The following is a 17818-nucleotide window of genomic DNA, read 5'->3' on the forward strand; positions in this document are numbered from 1 at the left end:
GACGAGTGGTTCAAGATGAAGTATGTTTCTCTTCTCAGTTTTCTTCAGCTTGTTCTTATTAGCTTTGCCTGATTATTGAGTTTGGGCAAGATTGCTGCATTAGATCGTGTGGGCTTGTGTTTGGATAAGAATGCTTTTCAAGGAATTGAGTTGTGTTGTTCTTGTACACGGAAAATTCTATATGAGGGTTGGATTTTGAAAGAAGCAAGCAATGTTTCTCTCTATCTTCATGACGTTGTTTAGATTCTCCTAATGTTTACTAATTTATTCTCAGGCTGCAACGCATTGTTTTTTGTTCATTTTACAACAGTTAATGGCAGCATTTGTACATCCAGCATTTAGTGACTTCATTTTTGTGGCAGGGGACGTGTGCAATGGGACGAGGCAAATCTTGTGGAAATTGAATCCAACAAACCTGTAAGACAGAAGATTACTGAACCAAAGACACCATATCACCCAATGATTGATGAAGATGGTTCGTACATTTCTGTTTTTTTGGTCTTTATCCATCTTACCAAATGACCAAAGCCGTTACTTCATGCACCTGTTTGGAAATTGGAACTCGTGCATACATGCGTGATCAGAAACATGCAGAGAAAGAAAATGAAATATATACGATTCGATATGCCTAGAAACGTAAACATGTCTTGGTAATGTGCCTGTAAAGGGTGTCGTTCATCATACTCAGTTGGAGACCTGCTGTTTCTGGAAGAAAGCTTAGTTCATGTTTCGATTGGTTGATTTGAAGATTTGTTATCCTTAAATTCAAGAGTAACAGGAGCGAATTCTGTATTTTGCTTCATCTCCTTTTGTAGAGAGAGAATATCTTTCTGATCCCTGAATTTGTTTGATTGTATCAGGTTCTTTGTCTCCTAGAGGAAGAACATTTGACGAATGCGTTGATGATATGCAACATGCGGAAGAACTAAGGAACGTTCTGAGTGATGTGGCTTCTTCTAGTAGAAACACGAGCCAAATATCTGGTGACTGGGCCTCGTCTGATGATGAAGCAGATCGAATGGACGAAGACGAAGGTTCTCTTAAAAAAACCCAAATAGATCATATTAACGATCTCATCATGTCTGATTCTGTCTGCATGTCTGGATCTTTTTGCTGTGCATTTAGGTTCTTGGCTACCAATCATACTGTGCCATTAGCTTCACAAGATTAGTTCCAGAAATAAGGAAAAAAGGCCTATGCCAGATTTATAATGGTATTCTAAGATTAACATCAGCACTTTAAACTGAATGTTTCGGGGTTTATGCTACTTGCAGATTCTGAAAACGAGAGGAGCGCAAGTTTCAGGGAACACAGAAGAGCACACTACGACGAGTTTCTGAAGGTAAAAGAGCTGAGATCTTCAGGAGGTTTCCTCGACGAGGAAGAAGAAGATGAAAACAGCGAGAGAGACCCTAAACCAGAGGCCGCATCTCCGGCAAAAGCGGCCGAGGCTGAGACCAAGTCGTCGGGAAAGTCTTCTTCATAAATCAGCAGTTGATAAAGAGCCTCCAAAGCGGATCAAATGTATGGCCTCTGTTCCAACTTCGTGTTTACTCTGTTTTTTTTAATCGTGTTTGGGTCTTTTGAGGAAAAAGAAAACTATGATTGTAATCTTAATGCAATTTGGGTTGGATTTCTTACATGCCCTTTTGCTTGCTTTGTCTTAATACTCTTGTGGAAGTTTCGGTAATAAGTATTCGCATTATAAAACCAAAATTTGTTACATATAAGTACGTGGTTTAGTTCAAATACATGACTCCGTGTTGGAGAAAAGTTCAAAATGAATAACAAAAACACATACGTACCCGATACGATATAAGTTTTTAAGCTCATATCTTGCTGTAATCTGGAATCTGGATATGACTTCGAGCCTGTAACACGTATGAATAATACGGAATCCGGATATGACTTCAAGGTGTGTAATCACTTTCCTAAAAGCGTTATTCTATCCCTACCGAATAAATGAGATTACATGAATACACTTTTGAGATACAATGAAGCTTCAATGATTTCGGATTACCCTTCCGAAAATCATCATATAAAAACTTGTTTATGAAGATGAACACAACCCCTTTTGATTGAGTTTGCAAGAACCATCAAAAGCAACACTCAAAATCTCTCAAAGAGTTAATCTCTATCTTTTTACCATTTATTCTGACGTTTTTAGTTTATAAACACTAAAAGACATCATCAAAAGTTACAAAAATCCGGCAGTTTTCATGCGAAGAATCGCATCTGTTCGTTTTTTGAAATCTGACTCGGGCCGAGTTACAACTGACTCGACCGAGTTACCCTTGACGTGGTCCGAGTTATGTCTGACTCGGGCCGAGTTACCCCTGACGCGGTCCGAGTTACATCTGACTCGGGCCGAGTCAAGTTCCTGTTAAAACATGATTTTCTTTCAGACTTCTGACGCGGTCCGAGTTACAACTGACTCAGACCGAGGTACCCCTGACGCGGTCCGAGTTACATCTAACTCGGGTCATGTTAAATCTCTGTGCAAAACGAAATTTTCTCTCAGAAAGTAACACGGTCTGAGTTACTTCTAACACGGACCAAGTTACATCCCTGTAACAAAAATTTCGTTTTAGTCAGAAAGACTGAGTGATACCTCACTCGGATTGAGGTATACCTCACTCACGAACCGAACTGATTTACTGCACAAACAAACATATATTTTACCGATCCATATCATATCCTTTATGAATATATAACTCCTCCACCATATTCATAATACATATACATATGAATCTCATGAGAGATTATTTCGATCAACCGTTTACTCTAAAATATCCAACAATCCTCCACCATTTTTAGAGTAAACAACAAATGATACCATAAGTGTTTTTCATACATTTTCCAATTTTGTGCGTAAGTGGATAGTATCGAAACGATTGAACTTCCACGTAGTGAAATATACTTTAATAACTCGAATTACGTAGATGTCTTTACAGATTGAACCTCGTAATCCTGTTGAGCTAACGAATACATAACACACACAAAATCAATACAAGTTTTTGTTTTTTCTGACGCTTTTATAAGGCCATGTGTCCATATCCATTCATGAATGCATCAATGCCAAGCCATAAAGCATTTTGAAGCAGCCAAACTTCGCATTCACATAGGTAGATCTTTTAAAGATCATGTCGTGCAACTCGACATTTTTTTTTCAAAAGAACTATTAAAGAAAACTTCCAACCTCTTTTACGTTGCATATTCAAAGCACCAATCTTGGGATGATTTTTATTTGTGTGCTTTCAATTACAATAATAAAAGGTTTAACTCTTTGAACTCAAGGTCTAAGGTTGTATTAAATGTTGAGTAGAGATCATTTTATTTGTGATTAACGTTAAAGCTTTGTTCCCATCCCTAAATCATTTTGTGCATACTAACATTGACAATTTCCGTCAATCGTTTTCCTTTGCACAAAATAACCGACATACAAATATTTTTACACATAACTATGATTTAACATGTATGCCTTTATATCATTAAACAATACGTATTCATACCATTATTCACCATGATAACTTTTATTATTATTCCCAGTTATACCTCATTGGTATTCTACTTGTATCTCGCCGGTATACAACTCATATCTCACAATAACTTCTTACTAAGTTATTCCGTGAAATATAAACATATCAATCACTTTCCTGAAGAATAATAATCTTCTTCGTGATTAATATTCCACAACAAAATCTTCCTTCTCTCGAAATAATTTAACATTATAGTTTAGATCAAACTACAATACATGATCATTTTTCCAACCGAAAAATATCTACATACCGAAGAAAGATTTCTCGTTAGTTTTTTAACCAACAAGACACAAGCAACATAAAACATCCTCTTTATGTCTAAAATACCTTATTAGAGAAATCTCCGATATCTTCAACTTGAACCGTTGAAATCCGATATCCACCGATCATAAAACCCGATCAGTTTTTTATACACGGATTTAACCGAGACTTTGAGTATATTATTGCTTCATTATCAACATCAACCATTGAAGTCATAGAGCCCAAATAACGCTTTTAGATTGTTGGAGAAAAGTTCAAAATGAATAACGAAAACACATACGTACCAGATACGATATAAGTCTTCAACCTCGTATCTTGCTGTAATCTGGAATCTGGATATGACTTCGAGCCTGTAACACGTATGAATAGTAGGGAATCCGGATATGACTTCAAAGTGTGTAATCACTTTCCTAAAAGCGTTATTCCATCCCTACCGGGTAAATGGGATTAAAGGAATACACTTTTGAGATACAGTGAAACTTCAATGATTTCGGATTACCTTCCGAGAATCATCATACAAAAACTTGTTTATGAAGATGAACACAACCCCTTTTGATTGAGTTTGCAAGAACCATCAAAAGAACACTCAAAATCTCTCAAAGAATTAATCTCTATCTTTTTACCATTTATTCTGACGTTTTTAGTTTATAAACACTAAAAGACATCATCAAAAGTTACAAAAATCCGGCAGTTTTCATGCGAAGAATCGCATCTGTTCGTTTTGTGAAAACTGACTCGGGCCGAGTTACAACTGACTCGGGCCAAGTTACCCCTGATGCGGTCCGAGTTATGTTTGACTCGGGCCGAGTTACCCCTGACGTGGTCCGAGTTACATTTGACTCGGGCCGAGTCAAGTTCCTGTTAAAACATGATTTTCTTCCAGACTTCTGACGCGGTCCGAGTTACAACTGACTCGGACCGAGGTACCCCTGACACGGTCCAAGTTACATTTAACTCGGGCCATGTTAAATCTCTGTGCAAAACGAAATTTTCTCTCAGAAAGTAACATGGTCTGAGTTACTTCTAACACGGACCGAGTTACATCTCTGTAACAAAAATTTCGTTTTAGTCAGAAAGACTGAGTGATACCTCACTCGGGTTGAGGTATACCTCACTCACGAACCGAACTGATTTACTGCACAAACAAACATATATTTTACCGATCCATATCATATCCTTTATGAATATATAACTCCTCCACCATATTCATAATATATATACATATGAATCTCATGAGAGATTATTCCGATCAACCGTTTACTCTAAAATATCCAACACTCCGTAAGGACAGAATCCGTAACCGTAGCTGTATTTTCTTTTTAACCAATGCATATATTGCATACATTATCCAAGTACATGAACCCATCTTGTACCTTGGAATCATCTCAATATTATCCACCATGCGTTAGCCTTTCGAGCATGAGGGAAATCTCGACAATTTATAGTTGTAGACATTGTCCAAGAATCTGAAGCAAGCTAAGACTTTGTACCAAAACTGTGTCAGTTCCAAGTCATTTCTCTTCTTACAACCCTTTCATGGGAGTAACCCAAGCAACTCAACGCTTGTCTTGTTGAAGAACAGGACGGTGTGGCTTTGGGGCTGAAATCCGGAAAAAAAAAACTGAATATTATCTCCCAAGAACAAACCTGTAAGCAGAATCAGATTAAGAGGAAGAGGGTGTTTACCATTGGGATTTCCTTGTTCATAGAAAGTTCTGAAAAGAGATACGGCTTCTGATGCCATTATTCCTCCAGTGCTTCTGAATCCTTTTCTCTCTGGAGTTTCTTCACTACCAATTCAGAGCACAAGAACACCATTAGTAAAATGCATATGCGAATGTGAAGAACTTTGTCTGAAAATTTATCTCGAGTTTTCCACAGATTTGGCTCGGGAATTACGTGTTGCTGGAAGGCGGTGAGCTGCCTAAATGAAGAGACAAGATTGAGCCACATCCCCCGAATTTATCGTTCCCACATCCGTAATACACTTCCTTTATACCTTGATAAAGCATCAAGAACACAAAAACTGTCAGATGATAGTTAGATTCAGCACAAGAAAACCGTTAAAAGGATTATCGATCAATACCCAGAAATGATAAAGCCGATGCACACATTATGCAGGGTTCACATGTCACGTAAAGAACACATTTCGAGAACTTCTCAGCGACTTCTGAAGGGGATAACCCATCTTTCTTCCACTGCTCAAGAAGAACATCGATTGCTTCCATCTCTGCATGTCTTGTGGCCTGGACAATCATATCCATGATGGGTTACAACTAAGTCATGAAATGGCTGAAAAACCCGATGATGGATGTGTATTCCATCACCAGCCTGTATTCCTTCCTTCTCTTATCTTCCATGACTTAATACAGCAGAATTTAACGTTGAGAAAGTGAAAAGAGAGCAACCAGAAGTAGTTACATTGCGTGTTTCATTCGTTCGATTTCTTCCAGAAGCTTTGACCTTCCCATCCTCAAGAATCACACAGCTGTTCCAGAAAAGTGAACATTTCAAGAACGCACAATAGCAATCATCTGCTTGTTTTCATAAGGCGGAAAATGCAATAAGACATGACACATCCCAAAGAAGATTATCTGAATAACAGCCCTGAATCGAACTATGTCAATGAGAGTTCCAAGTTGTAACCTACGACAAGTGACATAATCTTGATCTCGGAACAGTCAGATCATTAAGAACATGGAGCAAAAGGCAAGAGTTTGAGATGAATATAAAGCTTACCCAACAGGGACCTCAAGAGCCTCGAGAGCAAGTTTAGCCTATCACCAAAAAGGGAATAAAAAACTAGTTTAAGGCAAACCCTTTTCCCTAAAGCGATTTCTAGCTTTGGGATTGAGCCTTTTGGCTTGAGGGTATACGAAGAATCAAACTCATAGCGCATACCTGATGTAGAGCAAGCTCCATGTAAGCAAGTGAATCTGAATGATGCTTCTCCTCAACTGATGCCATAACACCTGCGAGTTAGATTAACAGATATTAATATTTTTCATCATACAATACAAACCCTGAAATATCTCTACGATTCCCAAAGATAGTTTGGGAATTTCATCGAACAGCTGAGACTCACAATCCGAAAAAAAACCCTAAGATAGTTTGGGAATGGAACACAATCAGTAAAAATCGAAACTTTGGAATGGATTTCACTGGATTCGTATCTTTGTGCGCCACTTCGACGCCCATTTCTTATTAAGCATAGGGGTATTCTGGTAATTTTCAATGATCGGTGTTCTTGTCGTGGCCCTCTTTGAGACAATATCTCGAGCACCTGGTGTGCCTAATTCCTGAATCTGTGCAAGACCAAAACCTGCAATCTGAATTCGCCAACTTCTTACCACCAATCTACCGCTCACTAACCTAGTTGAATCTACCAGAGCTAAAACCCAAGCAAGAACTGAAAAAGTTGCAGAAAATAAAGCACACACCGGATAACGAGTTCGGACTTGGATGTTGATGCCAATGCAGGGATTTCTCCCAGTCATGTCCACCATTGATGATTCCTCAAACCTTTTTTAGGGTTTTACAAAGAATGCGGAAGAGAAAACTTACAAGATTTTTTTTTTCGAATCTTTCTTCTCGCATGAACCTCTGTATCACGAGTTCGCGTTCGCCGCCTTCACTCGTTAATATTCATAACATTTTTACATTGTATAAACTTTATTTGTGATAAAATTTAAATGAGTTGACAAAATAGTTTAGAGATGACAATAAAGCCTTAAAATTAATAAAAAAAATTTTTTATTCAATATCTAATACAAAGATAGAGTTTGAATTCAAAAAGTCGAACCTTTAGGTTAAAACACATAAATAAAAATTATCTTAAAATTGGTCTTTTGAATATGTAACATAAAGAAGGATGAATTTTTTTAAATAGATCTTTCAAAAAAATATCGAGTTGCACGATATAATCTTTTTAAAAGATCTAACTATATGAATGTGAAATTTGACAGCTTTAAAATAGTTTAAGGTTTGATATTTATACATTAATAAATGGATATGGATAGATGGTCGTTATAGTACCAAAGATTACATTAAATTTGTATTAATTTTGTGTGTGTTATATATTCGATAACTCGGTGAGAATTACGATATTTAATTTGTAAAGACATCTTTTTAATTCGATGTTATTGAAAATATCATTATATAAAAGTTCAAAATTATAAAAAAAGAAACATATGAATTGTTGTACTATTTACACTTTACTATAAATGGTGGAAGATTGTTGAATATTTTAGAGCAAATGGTTGATCCGTATAATTTTTCGTGTGTTTCATAATTATATATATTGAAAGAGCTATATATTTATAAATGATATAATATGGAAGGTATTATTCTATTAAAATAATCGTGTACCCATTTCATTATTTTTTTTTCCTTTTTCATATATAACACTTGATTACTAGATTCTTTATGAAAATAGTAAGTCTACCGTACTTTAGTTAAAATATATGCTTATCCCAGCTGGATAAAGATCAAATCATTCTCCTTTACTTCTATACTCACGACTTATGTTGTATGTGAAGATTTATGAGACAAATATTATCCAAATCTCTCTCCTAACATAACATAAGGAATAGATTGATATATAATGTTTTTTTTCAAACGGGTATAATTTTTTTTCTCTTTTTTTACAGGTTCGGATCGATTGCTTATCTCCATAAAACATGATGGTTAGAGTGATCGGAGAAATCAGATTCAAGTTTTCACGAGGAACATATAAGATCCGACTTGTAGTACCACTATAATTGCAGTTGTAGGTGTCAGCGTTCTCAATACATTTCTTGGCGATTGTACATGATTAATATTGAACGGTTGATAAATTGTTGTTGGTCGTGATTGTGTGTGATTGCGACTAAAAGTGAATTGTTGGCTACGTTTGTGGTTGCGATTTGATATACAAAAACTAAAAATGATATGATTTTAATATATTTTTTAAACGAGATTGTAATTATTTTTTATTATCATTTGATAAAAAAATTATTTACCAAAATTTTAAAATAATTAAATAAAAATTTTAAATTATAAATTTTGTCAATTTAATTTCATCAATTCTGGTCCTTTTTTTTGTTTTATCAAACACCATGAAATACTTTCAAAATACGAGTATAAAATTGCGATTAGAAATCTTGTATTTTGTTGCGGTTGGATTTGAATACAGTTCGACCCGTAAATTTTTTAATCTTCACAGTCGTCAGAAACCGTAACCGTTTTTATTTGCGGATAATAACGGTGCGACCAGTCACCCGTCTGGTCTTTAAACGCAATTAGGCAAACCTTGCAGAAAGTATGGAAGACATGTAATCTTGGGCAAGTTCCATGGTTGGGACATCAAACCGGTCCGGTTTGAGCTGGTCACGTAAGAAAGTCAACGCGTGCTGTCGGAGCGCCATGTGGGCGAATCAGGGAAGTGGGTTGCGTGCCATGTGGGTGATCGTCGTAGAGAATCCAGACTCAACCCTAAGGGTTAAATTCTGTACGCTTCGGATAGATTGTACACATACAAAAGAAGGGTGGGTTGTATTTGGACTCTGTGATAACATGTCCCTTCTGAATAATAATAATAAGAAAAACGATAGTAGTTAAAAAAGGAAGACGAGAAAAGCTATAGACGTTACAAGAAATGTCGTAGTCACACAAATCCCCCGTCTCCGTGTTTTTTTTTCTGTCATCTATACGAGATATTACAACCATAAAGTCCCACAAACCAAAGCCCTACTGCACTGTGTTAGTCAAAAGTGATTTAATAATATATATATATCATAAGCCAAACAGATCATTGTTGTTGAAGAACTCGTCGTCTGTGAAATCATGGGGAAGTTCAGGTACAGTTATATCATCCTCTGGCAAATGAAGGTTCTGAGGCAAATCCAGCGTTCTCTGAGAGTTGTTGTTGTTGTTCGAGGCTCCTTTGAAGCTGTTGCTTCGGCTCGACACTCCCCCTCCTCCTCCCGATACGTTGGAACTCGAAGGCGTAGCATTACCGTTCTGACCCGAAAACGAGCGTTGCCCTCCTCCTCCTCCTCCATTGTTAGATGACATCTCCTGCAAAAGCTGCCTCATCATCTGCTGTTCCTGCAGAGACTGGTTGTTACCTTGCTGCAAATGATGATTCTGCTGAACCATGTTGGCAGTGGCTGAAGTGTTAATCGTGCGATGTTGTTGAGGAGACGAGAATCCAGCCATGGGTAGGTTTTGGTTCTGCCTCTGAAGGGCAGAAGAAGATGGGCTCGGGTTTGAGTTTGTCGGGCTTTGGTTCAGGAAAGGAGGAGGTTGTACAGCATTGCCGTTCATCCCGTTTTGCCTCATAAGCATGCTCTGGTAGTTGGTCAGAGCCATCGCGGCTTGAGCTGAGCCACTTAGAGCTCCACGACCACCAACCATTTGGTTATGATTATTGCTGTTGCTGTTGCTGCTGTTAGTCGGGCTGGTCATCATCATCATCCCCTGAGGCAAAGCCATTTGACTATTGGGAGCACTGTTCACCAAATGCTCCATCTCCTGCATTTTCTGCCTCTGAAGCTTCGCTGCTACCGTCTGTTCAGACAACCTTTTTAACCCCTCTACATTCACCAGAAACGACACGAGGCCGTACCAGAAATCAAAACGTTGAATATATCACAAAATTCCCTCTCTTCTGAGTTTGTTCTTATCGGTAAATAAAATCTATAATCAAATCCTGTTAACCGGATCAAATACAACCTTGGCAGTGACTCAAAACTTATCAGAAGATAAAGATGGATATTGAACAATAGCGTCTAGATGGGCCTAACATTTGTTAGCTTGAATTAGATACCATAATCGCTCAAGTGATTGTGAATTGTGAAAGCTAAACACAACATAAGAAAGAACTACTTTCAGATATCTTTTAATTAAGACGAGTAGATACCTACCTATTGGGCCGATTTCATGCTCCCCGGAGAAATTCATCAGATCTTTCATGCTCTTGACAACTTCCGCTATCTGCCATCCACCATCGCTAAAAACTATAAGGAGACTCGAAAACCCAGATATCAAATTAATAAGGGAAATGAGCAAATCAGTACCTGTAATGTTCGGATGTATCTTTTTGGATAACCGAGATCATTCAACGACTGTAATTCAAGGAATTTTACCAGTTGTCGTCCCGCTGCCAGAACCCTAAAAGATATAGGCACCAGTCAACAAATTGCCACTACACAAATAAATAAAGCCTGAGGGACACAGCCTTCTCCAACACCTAAATAATGGTAGGAAGCTGAAACAACGTGCTTCCCTTCCACACCATGCCAAAATTTCAGGCCTCAAAGCAACAAGATAATTTTTTAGACCTTAGCCTATGATCGATTAGAAACCAGTAGATTGCATGCTAAATGGATAAGTAAACACATACAATGGGATGCAGAAAGGTGAGTAAAAGTGTGATGGAAAAGTTTACATGTTACTGTTTGACTGTAAATCCAGCTGAGAAACACTCTCTGACCCGCTTTCTGAGATCGTGCTCTGGCATTTCTGTGCAACCTGAACCAACTGATTCACCTGCGTGGATGGGTCACGAGTCCAATGTTAACTAAAAGATTAAAAAAAAACGGTATGGTGTGACTAGGGACAAAGGGCATAAACTATCAAATCCTTCAATCCCTTAATTCATATGCAGGGTCTATAAGGTTCTATTGTTGAGCTCAAAGTATCTCAAGTCAAGTCCCAAATTTTGCTTGTAGAAGATACCATCCAGTCCTTGCGCAATAATTTAAACTTTTTTGGGATAAACTATTCCTAACAGCAAATGGAGGTTTGAGGCATCACATAATGGAGATATAACCGTAGAAACATAAGAGGGCATATAACGAATGAGTAGCAAAAAGCAAACATTACACAGATGTTGATCTGCCTTGACATGAGCCGAATATATAAAATTACTGGCAGTCAAATAAACTGCTCGGCTTCTACCACGCAACAAAAAGTCTTGAGCTTTGGGCAAGAAAAGCAAAGGAGAGATTAGGTTATGCAAATTGTTGTACCTGTGGAGCAACAAGCCTGCGAAGAAAAAGTTCTTCATGACGTCGAGCACAAAACTCCCAAGACAGTATCTAGGCAAAACAAGAGACAAGACGTTAGCAGATGCTTGTGTTGAGAAGAAGAAAAATGGGAGAAAGTGGAAAATGAATTCAAGTATGAGCTCGTCTAAGAACCTTTAAATCCTGGGTGAATATTATCCTAAGGTGACCCTCACGGACAACACGAAACTGCTCATGTACAGATTCTTGGACCGCTTTTCTATATTCTAACATCATCAGTCCAGAAGGAAATCTGCTTTCACGTGGGTAGTCAAGATATAAGAGCTCATCAATGATGCCGCTGCCGAATTTTATTTCATTAAGTCTAGCAAGCACATCAAAGCTCGCTTCTGCACAGTTACACGAGATGACAATATATTAGATGTTCTGACTAACAATAGGTTTCATAAATTAACGCAAAAAGTTTGTCCAATCAAATGGCTATACAACCAAGGCAAGCACCCATAGGCAGCCAATACCTAGTGTATAATTGAATTGAAGGCTCAGAAATTCAAGCACACAATGATGGAACCCATAATTTTCTTACCAAATCCTCTTCCAGACTTCGTGCCACAAAGATCACAATGCCAAATATCCTGCAAACAGAATAAAAGGTAACTTTTATCAATGAGAAACTTGCAGTTCTTCAATCAGTATACCATATAGAAATAGTAAAACACGTAAACAAGCATATAACTGTGAATCAGCTAAGGCACACATATGAGAACATTTTATCACACAAGATGAGTTACACCTAAGAGAACTTACTGGAGCTGGCTGAGAGAACATGCCAAGTGCATGGTGGCCAGCACTATCATACTGTGACAAACATAACCTTTGTTTTGCACGAGGTGAGTAGTATTCTGCAACAAATTTCCTCCAATAGGAAATGCAATTTTCCTACAGAATTAAACCAGCATCAATAATCAGACAGTTAAGAATCTTGAGGAACACAAAAGATATATCTGGGCGTTGTTATGCATCTGCTCTGTCTATAAAATATAAGCTTACAGGCCGTTGTTGTTGATGATATAAGTACATCATCAATCTCCGCGCACATACACCGCCTTCAAAAGGGCGGACATTAGGAGGGATCTGTTGCATTCCTTGCTGCTGTAGTTGCTGCCTCAACTGCTGCTGCTGCTGCTGCTGAAGCTGGAGTCTCTGTGACGGTGACATGGACTGAAGAAGCTGTTGTTGCTGTTGCCTAAGCCTCTGCTGCTGTAGCAAAGCTTGTAACTGAGGATTCCGGCCCATGGGATCCTGCCGTTGGAGCAACTGCTGTAAGACCTGCTGCTGCAGCAAGTCTTCTTGCTTCACTTCTATCCTTGGTTTCTTATCCACATGGCCAATGTTACTTGGAGCCATTGGAACTGAAGCTTGTCCCGATGGGTGAATAGGCAACGAAGTAACTTTCGAAGCTCCTTCCAGCTGCTGCTGCTGCTGCTGCTGGGGTTGAGGATTCGGTTGCATTGCAGCAGAACCATCAAGAATGGATGAACTCGGCATGTTCATATTGTTTGATGAGAAAGACATTGGTGACGTTGGGATCCGCATATTACTGACACTAGTGCTTCTTGGAATATTAGGCGTACCCGGAAGCATCAATCCAGCATCTGTCACTGAAGAACTCGATCCGGCACCACCAGCTCCACGGGCTAACGCGTTGTATGCAGCATTGTTCATGCCCCCCCAAGAAACCAGACACGGGTCGAGGAGTCACTGAGTGACAAGATCAAACCCTTACCCTCAGAACCAAACACCAATAATCTGAGGAAGAACGGACAAAATCTTCTCGACCAACAACAAAGGCAAAGTGACACCAAACCCAAGCAATTGCAAAACCTACTTCACCACAATCGTCGCCTACTTCCTTTTCACCGACCAACTAAGAAGGCTATCTTGAATTCAAACTTTCGGAAGCTAAGAGTTATGAAGATATAAATAACCTTCTTCACAGCTCTGAGCAATCGGAGAGCAGAAGCTGCAACAATATATCAAATCAAAAGCAAATCAACAACCAGAGATACAAATCCGAAACGGGAAATCCAATAAGCGACAAATAAAATCATGTCAAATTCAACAACAATGGCGAGTAACACTCAAAAACCCTAATTACCAGATAAACGTAGCAAATCAACAAAATCTGAGCTTACGCGAAAGTGAAAATCTCAGATTTCTAGGCAATTCTCAAAGGGAAACTGTTCAAACTACCTTCAAATCAAATCGCTAACTCGAAATCAATGAGAAAAAAAAACCCAGACTAAGCCCAAAATGAAAATACAAATTAACTTTCACCATACATCGAGAAGACTTGAAAAATATCTACACAAGCCGAACGAACTGAAACCCAAAAATCCAAAAAAACAAAAACAGGACAAAAAAAGTTCGAAAGACGCGTAAATCGGGGAAGGAAAATTACGAACCTGAAATCTCGATGAATTACGAATAAATAAATGAATTTTTCTTCTGAGCCTAGAACAAAAACACGATAAAAAAAAAATCGTAGACGGAAAGGAGGTATACAAGTCAGTTTATAGACCTAGCGGGAACACCAGGAGAGGGGTCACCGGCTGCACCGGTCAACAAGACCGACATCGTGTACCGTATGAGACCGGCACGTGCCGTTCGAATGATCATTGGACTAGATCTCGCGGTGGCAGTGGGTCCATGTCACGTGGAAGAATATCATTCGTTGGATTTAAGTAAAAATCCTATCATAGATCATCATGATTTTTTATGCATCGGTTTACTCTCTGAGGCGAAAATCTGGTGCAGCCAGGTGTACTGAGACCTTCAGATCTCGCAATGTTTACACCACTTATGCCACGTCAGCACAGTTACCCAGATTCAGAATTTACCGCGCTGAATTTTTTGTGGGAAAATTAGTAATGATGCCTTTAGTTTTCAATTAATTGCATAATTATAGTAGAGTACCTACTAGTAATACAGATTTTCAAGAATATAAAAATCAATTTAATATAAAACTAGTGAAGTTTTAAGATATATATATATATATATGTCACTAATTAGTGATAATTTATTATGCAAAAAAAAAAGTTCAATAGGATGGTTTGCTAACCCCAAATTCTAAACTAAATGATTTTGAATTTTAAAGTTTAATTTTTAAATTTCCGAATTCCCTGTTAATAAATTAAAAAACGCATATCACTGAATTATAAGAGGGTTGGGTTCCAAACTGGCTGAGTTATATATTAGAATCATCTAACATGTATATATTAGAATTATCTAATATTAATTTAAATTACGTAAGCGGGCCATTAGAGCAAGAGACAACATGACGTCGTCAACTAGGGGTCGGCAGAAATTTACGGATCGGACACGGATAACAAAATCGAATATTTGTGCGGATCGGATACGTATACAGATATCTTAAAAATCTCGGATATCCGATCCGTGTCCACCCCTATCGTCAACTATAAGCTTTGAAATGTACGCTTTCCCTTGTGTAATCGTATACACCCGATTTTGGCCTTAAACTTTCTCTTTGTATTTTTTAAAAAATAAATATACGAGCAAAAAACACGATAGAAAATAATTTTAACAGTTCAGTTAAAAAAACGGTATTCAAATGAATAACTGTATTTGCATTTCATATATAGGCATCACATGTGAATAAATTATTACAATTCCTCTGTAATAATTCAGAAAACCCATCGATTTATACTCTTCATTTTTATTTTACGATGTATAATATTTCGAGACAAATTATACTGTGCTTTCAACCCATTTTGTCATGTAGTCCACTGCAACCAGTATGTACCCACATTACGATGGAAACGGATCCATGAAGTTTATTCCCCAAACGTCGAATGGCTCGACCTCTAGTATGTAGTTCTGCGGCATTTTCTGTCCCTGGATATGTTCCCTATCCGTTGGCATACGTCGCAAGAAGTGATAAAATGATGGACATCGCGAAACATTGTGGGCCAATAGAAACCGACTTGAAGGATCTTAGTTGTCGTCCTCGGAGCCCCTTAATGCTTGACGTAATCAGAAGAGTGACATCCACATATAACATTCTGCACCTCATCCTTGGGGATACAACGACGGAAAATCCCGTCCAATCCCCTCTTGAACAAAAAAGGGTCATCCCAAAAATAACTCCTAACATCGCAGATGAATTTCTTCCGCCTGTTATAAGTGAGCTTAGGAGGAGTTACTTTTGATACCAAATAGTTAACAAAATCAGCGTACCATGGTGTGTCTTTATTGATTGATATAGCTATGATCTGTATTGGTTTAGTGCTCTATGATGTGTTGTTTGCGAGCTTTACTTGGATGCATTTGATGTATTGACCCTTTCTATGATTTATGGATGAGTGTTTGATTCATTACGTATTGTGCATACTTGATATGTTATGAAATCTATATATTGTTATGAACAATACTAAACTCCCTAGTCATGTATCATTGTGGGAATAATGATATACCAAGACTAGTATGATGTGTGATTGATGATCATATAGATGATCATAGGTATTGGATACGATCACAGTCATAGGTATTCGTTGGAGAACGAAATACTGGATGACCCGCATGAGATTGTCACATGGACTAGCGTCATGACTTGAATCTCATATGGCGGTTCCATGATTGGATCCTGAGACCTGAGATATCTACGGAGTCCAACATGAGGAGTTGCGTGCTTTGAATATGTCAAACGTCCTGCGTAACAGGAGAACTATAAAGGCGTGTATCAGGTACGAAACGAATCATGTGCTGGATTGTAGATAGTCAAGATGGGATTTGTACCTCTCGTAAAAGAGAGAGATATCGCTGGGCCCCTCGTGTGAGCGAGACTGTAGAAATGTGTGGCCGCACTATAGACGAACGTCGTCTATTTCAGACAGTCGAACTCAGTGAACGAGAAAGCAGTCGAATCAGATAAGGTGGCTTGTCCATGCCTTATATTCGACATATGATATCGTGATACAAAATGATCATCAACCGAAATCATCAGTGACGTTCGTAAGATCACGAACAAACTCTATTCGAGATAGGTAGTCATAGTGTCTTGCTAGAGACCGTCTATGACTTGTATATTCGGAATAAAGATTTCGGGTTATACTGCTATATCGGATGAGCCCACAGGGTCACACACACAGGAAAGGACAAATGCGCGAGAAGAGACGAGAAAATCCCGGTGGAGCAAAGGCCAGACCGATCGGTCTGGGTCCCGAGGCTCCACCAAAATTTGGTTTTTCGTTTCGGGATCTGATTTGAGCAATCGTTGCTTAAACCGATCAACTGTGATTCAGATTAGCATGATTCGTTCATTTGGATGATCCATAGTGAATGAATGCATATAACTTAATCAGGATATTAGATATGCTTGATTGAGTGGGAGCTTAGGGATTGAGATTACATAATCGAATGGATAGTCTACTCGGATTATGTACAATCGTTGCACATAAACCGGTTAGATCTAGGAGCTCTATGAGTAAAGCACTTGTCAATGCATCGATCGTACCTGTCATGGGCCATGCCAAAGGTGGGTGTGCCGTATTATCTTGGTGAGGCAAGATGGAGAAATGGTGGTTCTCATAGCTTGAAAGTAGATGCTTGATCTAAGTGTGGTTTCGAAAATCCCTTATTTATGTAATGCTAAGCGTGTACCTCCCATTACTAGAGCGTCTGTCAAGGCATCGATCGTCCGTAACACGGGTCATGCCAAAGCTGAGCGTGCCGGATTATCTTTGTGAGGCAGGGTGGAAAATCTGGTTCCCACAGCCTGAACATGGTTTACCTTTGGTTAAATTGTCAAGTTTGACTTGAGACTTGATGGTACAGATGAGACGAGTATGCAATGATATTCGATATCATAGTCTCATAAAAGATCTAAGAATCACATTGGATGTGATTGACATTAGATGTCTACCTAAATAGCATAAGGATAAGTGTAACAATTTATTCTTGTGTGAAATACGGATCTTAGTCCCATATAGA

The 17818-nt window shown here is 38.4% G+C and overlaps 3 protein-coding genes across 8 annotated transcripts in view; 1 reads left to right on the forward strand and 2 right to left on the reverse strand.

Annotated features, from left to right (window-relative positions):
* Positions 1-1655, forward strand: part of LOC104800259 (protein phosphatase inhibitor 2) — a 2565-nt gene extending 910 nt beyond the window's left edge. For 2 of the 3 annotated variants that reach the window (XM_010523042.1, XM_010523043.2), the window contains exons 3-6: positions 9-20; positions 363-475; positions 861-1034; positions 1275-1655. In XM_010523042.1, the coding sequence (XP_010521344.1) occupies positions 16-20; positions 363-475; positions 861-1034; positions 1275-1486 (504 nt within the window). In that variant the 5' untranslated portion in view covers positions 9-15 and the 3' untranslated portion in view covers positions 1487-1655. The remainder of the gene's footprint in view (positions 1-8; positions 21-362; positions 476-860; positions 1035-1274) is intronic. The other variant, XM_019200913.1, reaches the window with a different exon arrangement.
* A 3317-nt stretch (positions 1656-4972) lies between these two features.
* LOC104800261 (tRNA-specific adenosine deaminase 2) lies at positions 4973-7466 on the reverse strand. Of its 4 annotated transcripts, none has more exons than XM_010523046.2 (8): positions 7365-7466; positions 6702-6772; positions 6540-6577; positions 6222-6288; positions 5887-6046; positions 5700-5799; positions 5487-5590; positions 4973-5400 (listed from the first exon to the last, which is right to left on the reverse strand). In XM_010523046.2, the coding sequence occupies exons 2-8, from the start codon at positions 6765-6767 to the stop codon at positions 5357-5359; spliced, it is 579 nt and encodes a 192-aa protein (XP_010521348.1). In that variant the 5' UTR covers positions 6768-6772; positions 7365-7466; the 3' UTR covers positions 4973-5356. The 4 variants fall into 4 exon arrangements, with proteins under 4 accessions (XP_010521348.1, XP_010521350.1, XP_010521346.1 ...); XM_010523048.2 differs by lacking the exon at positions 7365-7466 and adding an exon at positions 7241-7353; XM_010523044.2 differs by lacking the exon at positions 7365-7466 and adding an exon at positions 7241-7353 and having other exon boundaries at positions 6702-7129.
* Positions 7467-9376: 1910 nt separating this feature from the next.
* LOC104800262 (probable transcriptional regulator SLK3) lies at positions 9377-14360 on the reverse strand. Its single transcript, XM_010523049.1, has 10 exons — positions 14275-14360; positions 12860-13832; positions 12617-12748; positions 12396-12444; positions 11984-12198; positions 11813-11881; positions 11230-11330; positions 10859-10952; positions 10706-10775; positions 9377-10375 (listed from the first exon to the last, which is right to left on the reverse strand). Exons 2-10 carry the CDS (start codon positions 13532-13534, stop codon positions 9573-9575), a joined length of 2208 nt encoding a protein of 735 aa, XP_010521351.1. The 5' UTR covers positions 13535-13832; positions 14275-14360; the 3' UTR covers positions 9377-9572.
* Positions 14361-17818: the final 3458 nt, after the last annotated feature.

Source organism: Tarenaya hassleriana, unplaced genomic scaffold (assembly GCF_000463585.1).
Source record: "Tarenaya hassleriana unplaced genomic scaffold, ASM46358v1 Cleome66, whole genome shotgun sequence".
Classification (NCBI taxonomy): Eukaryota; Viridiplantae; Streptophyta; class Magnoliopsida; order Brassicales; family Cleomaceae; genus Tarenaya; species Tarenaya hassleriana.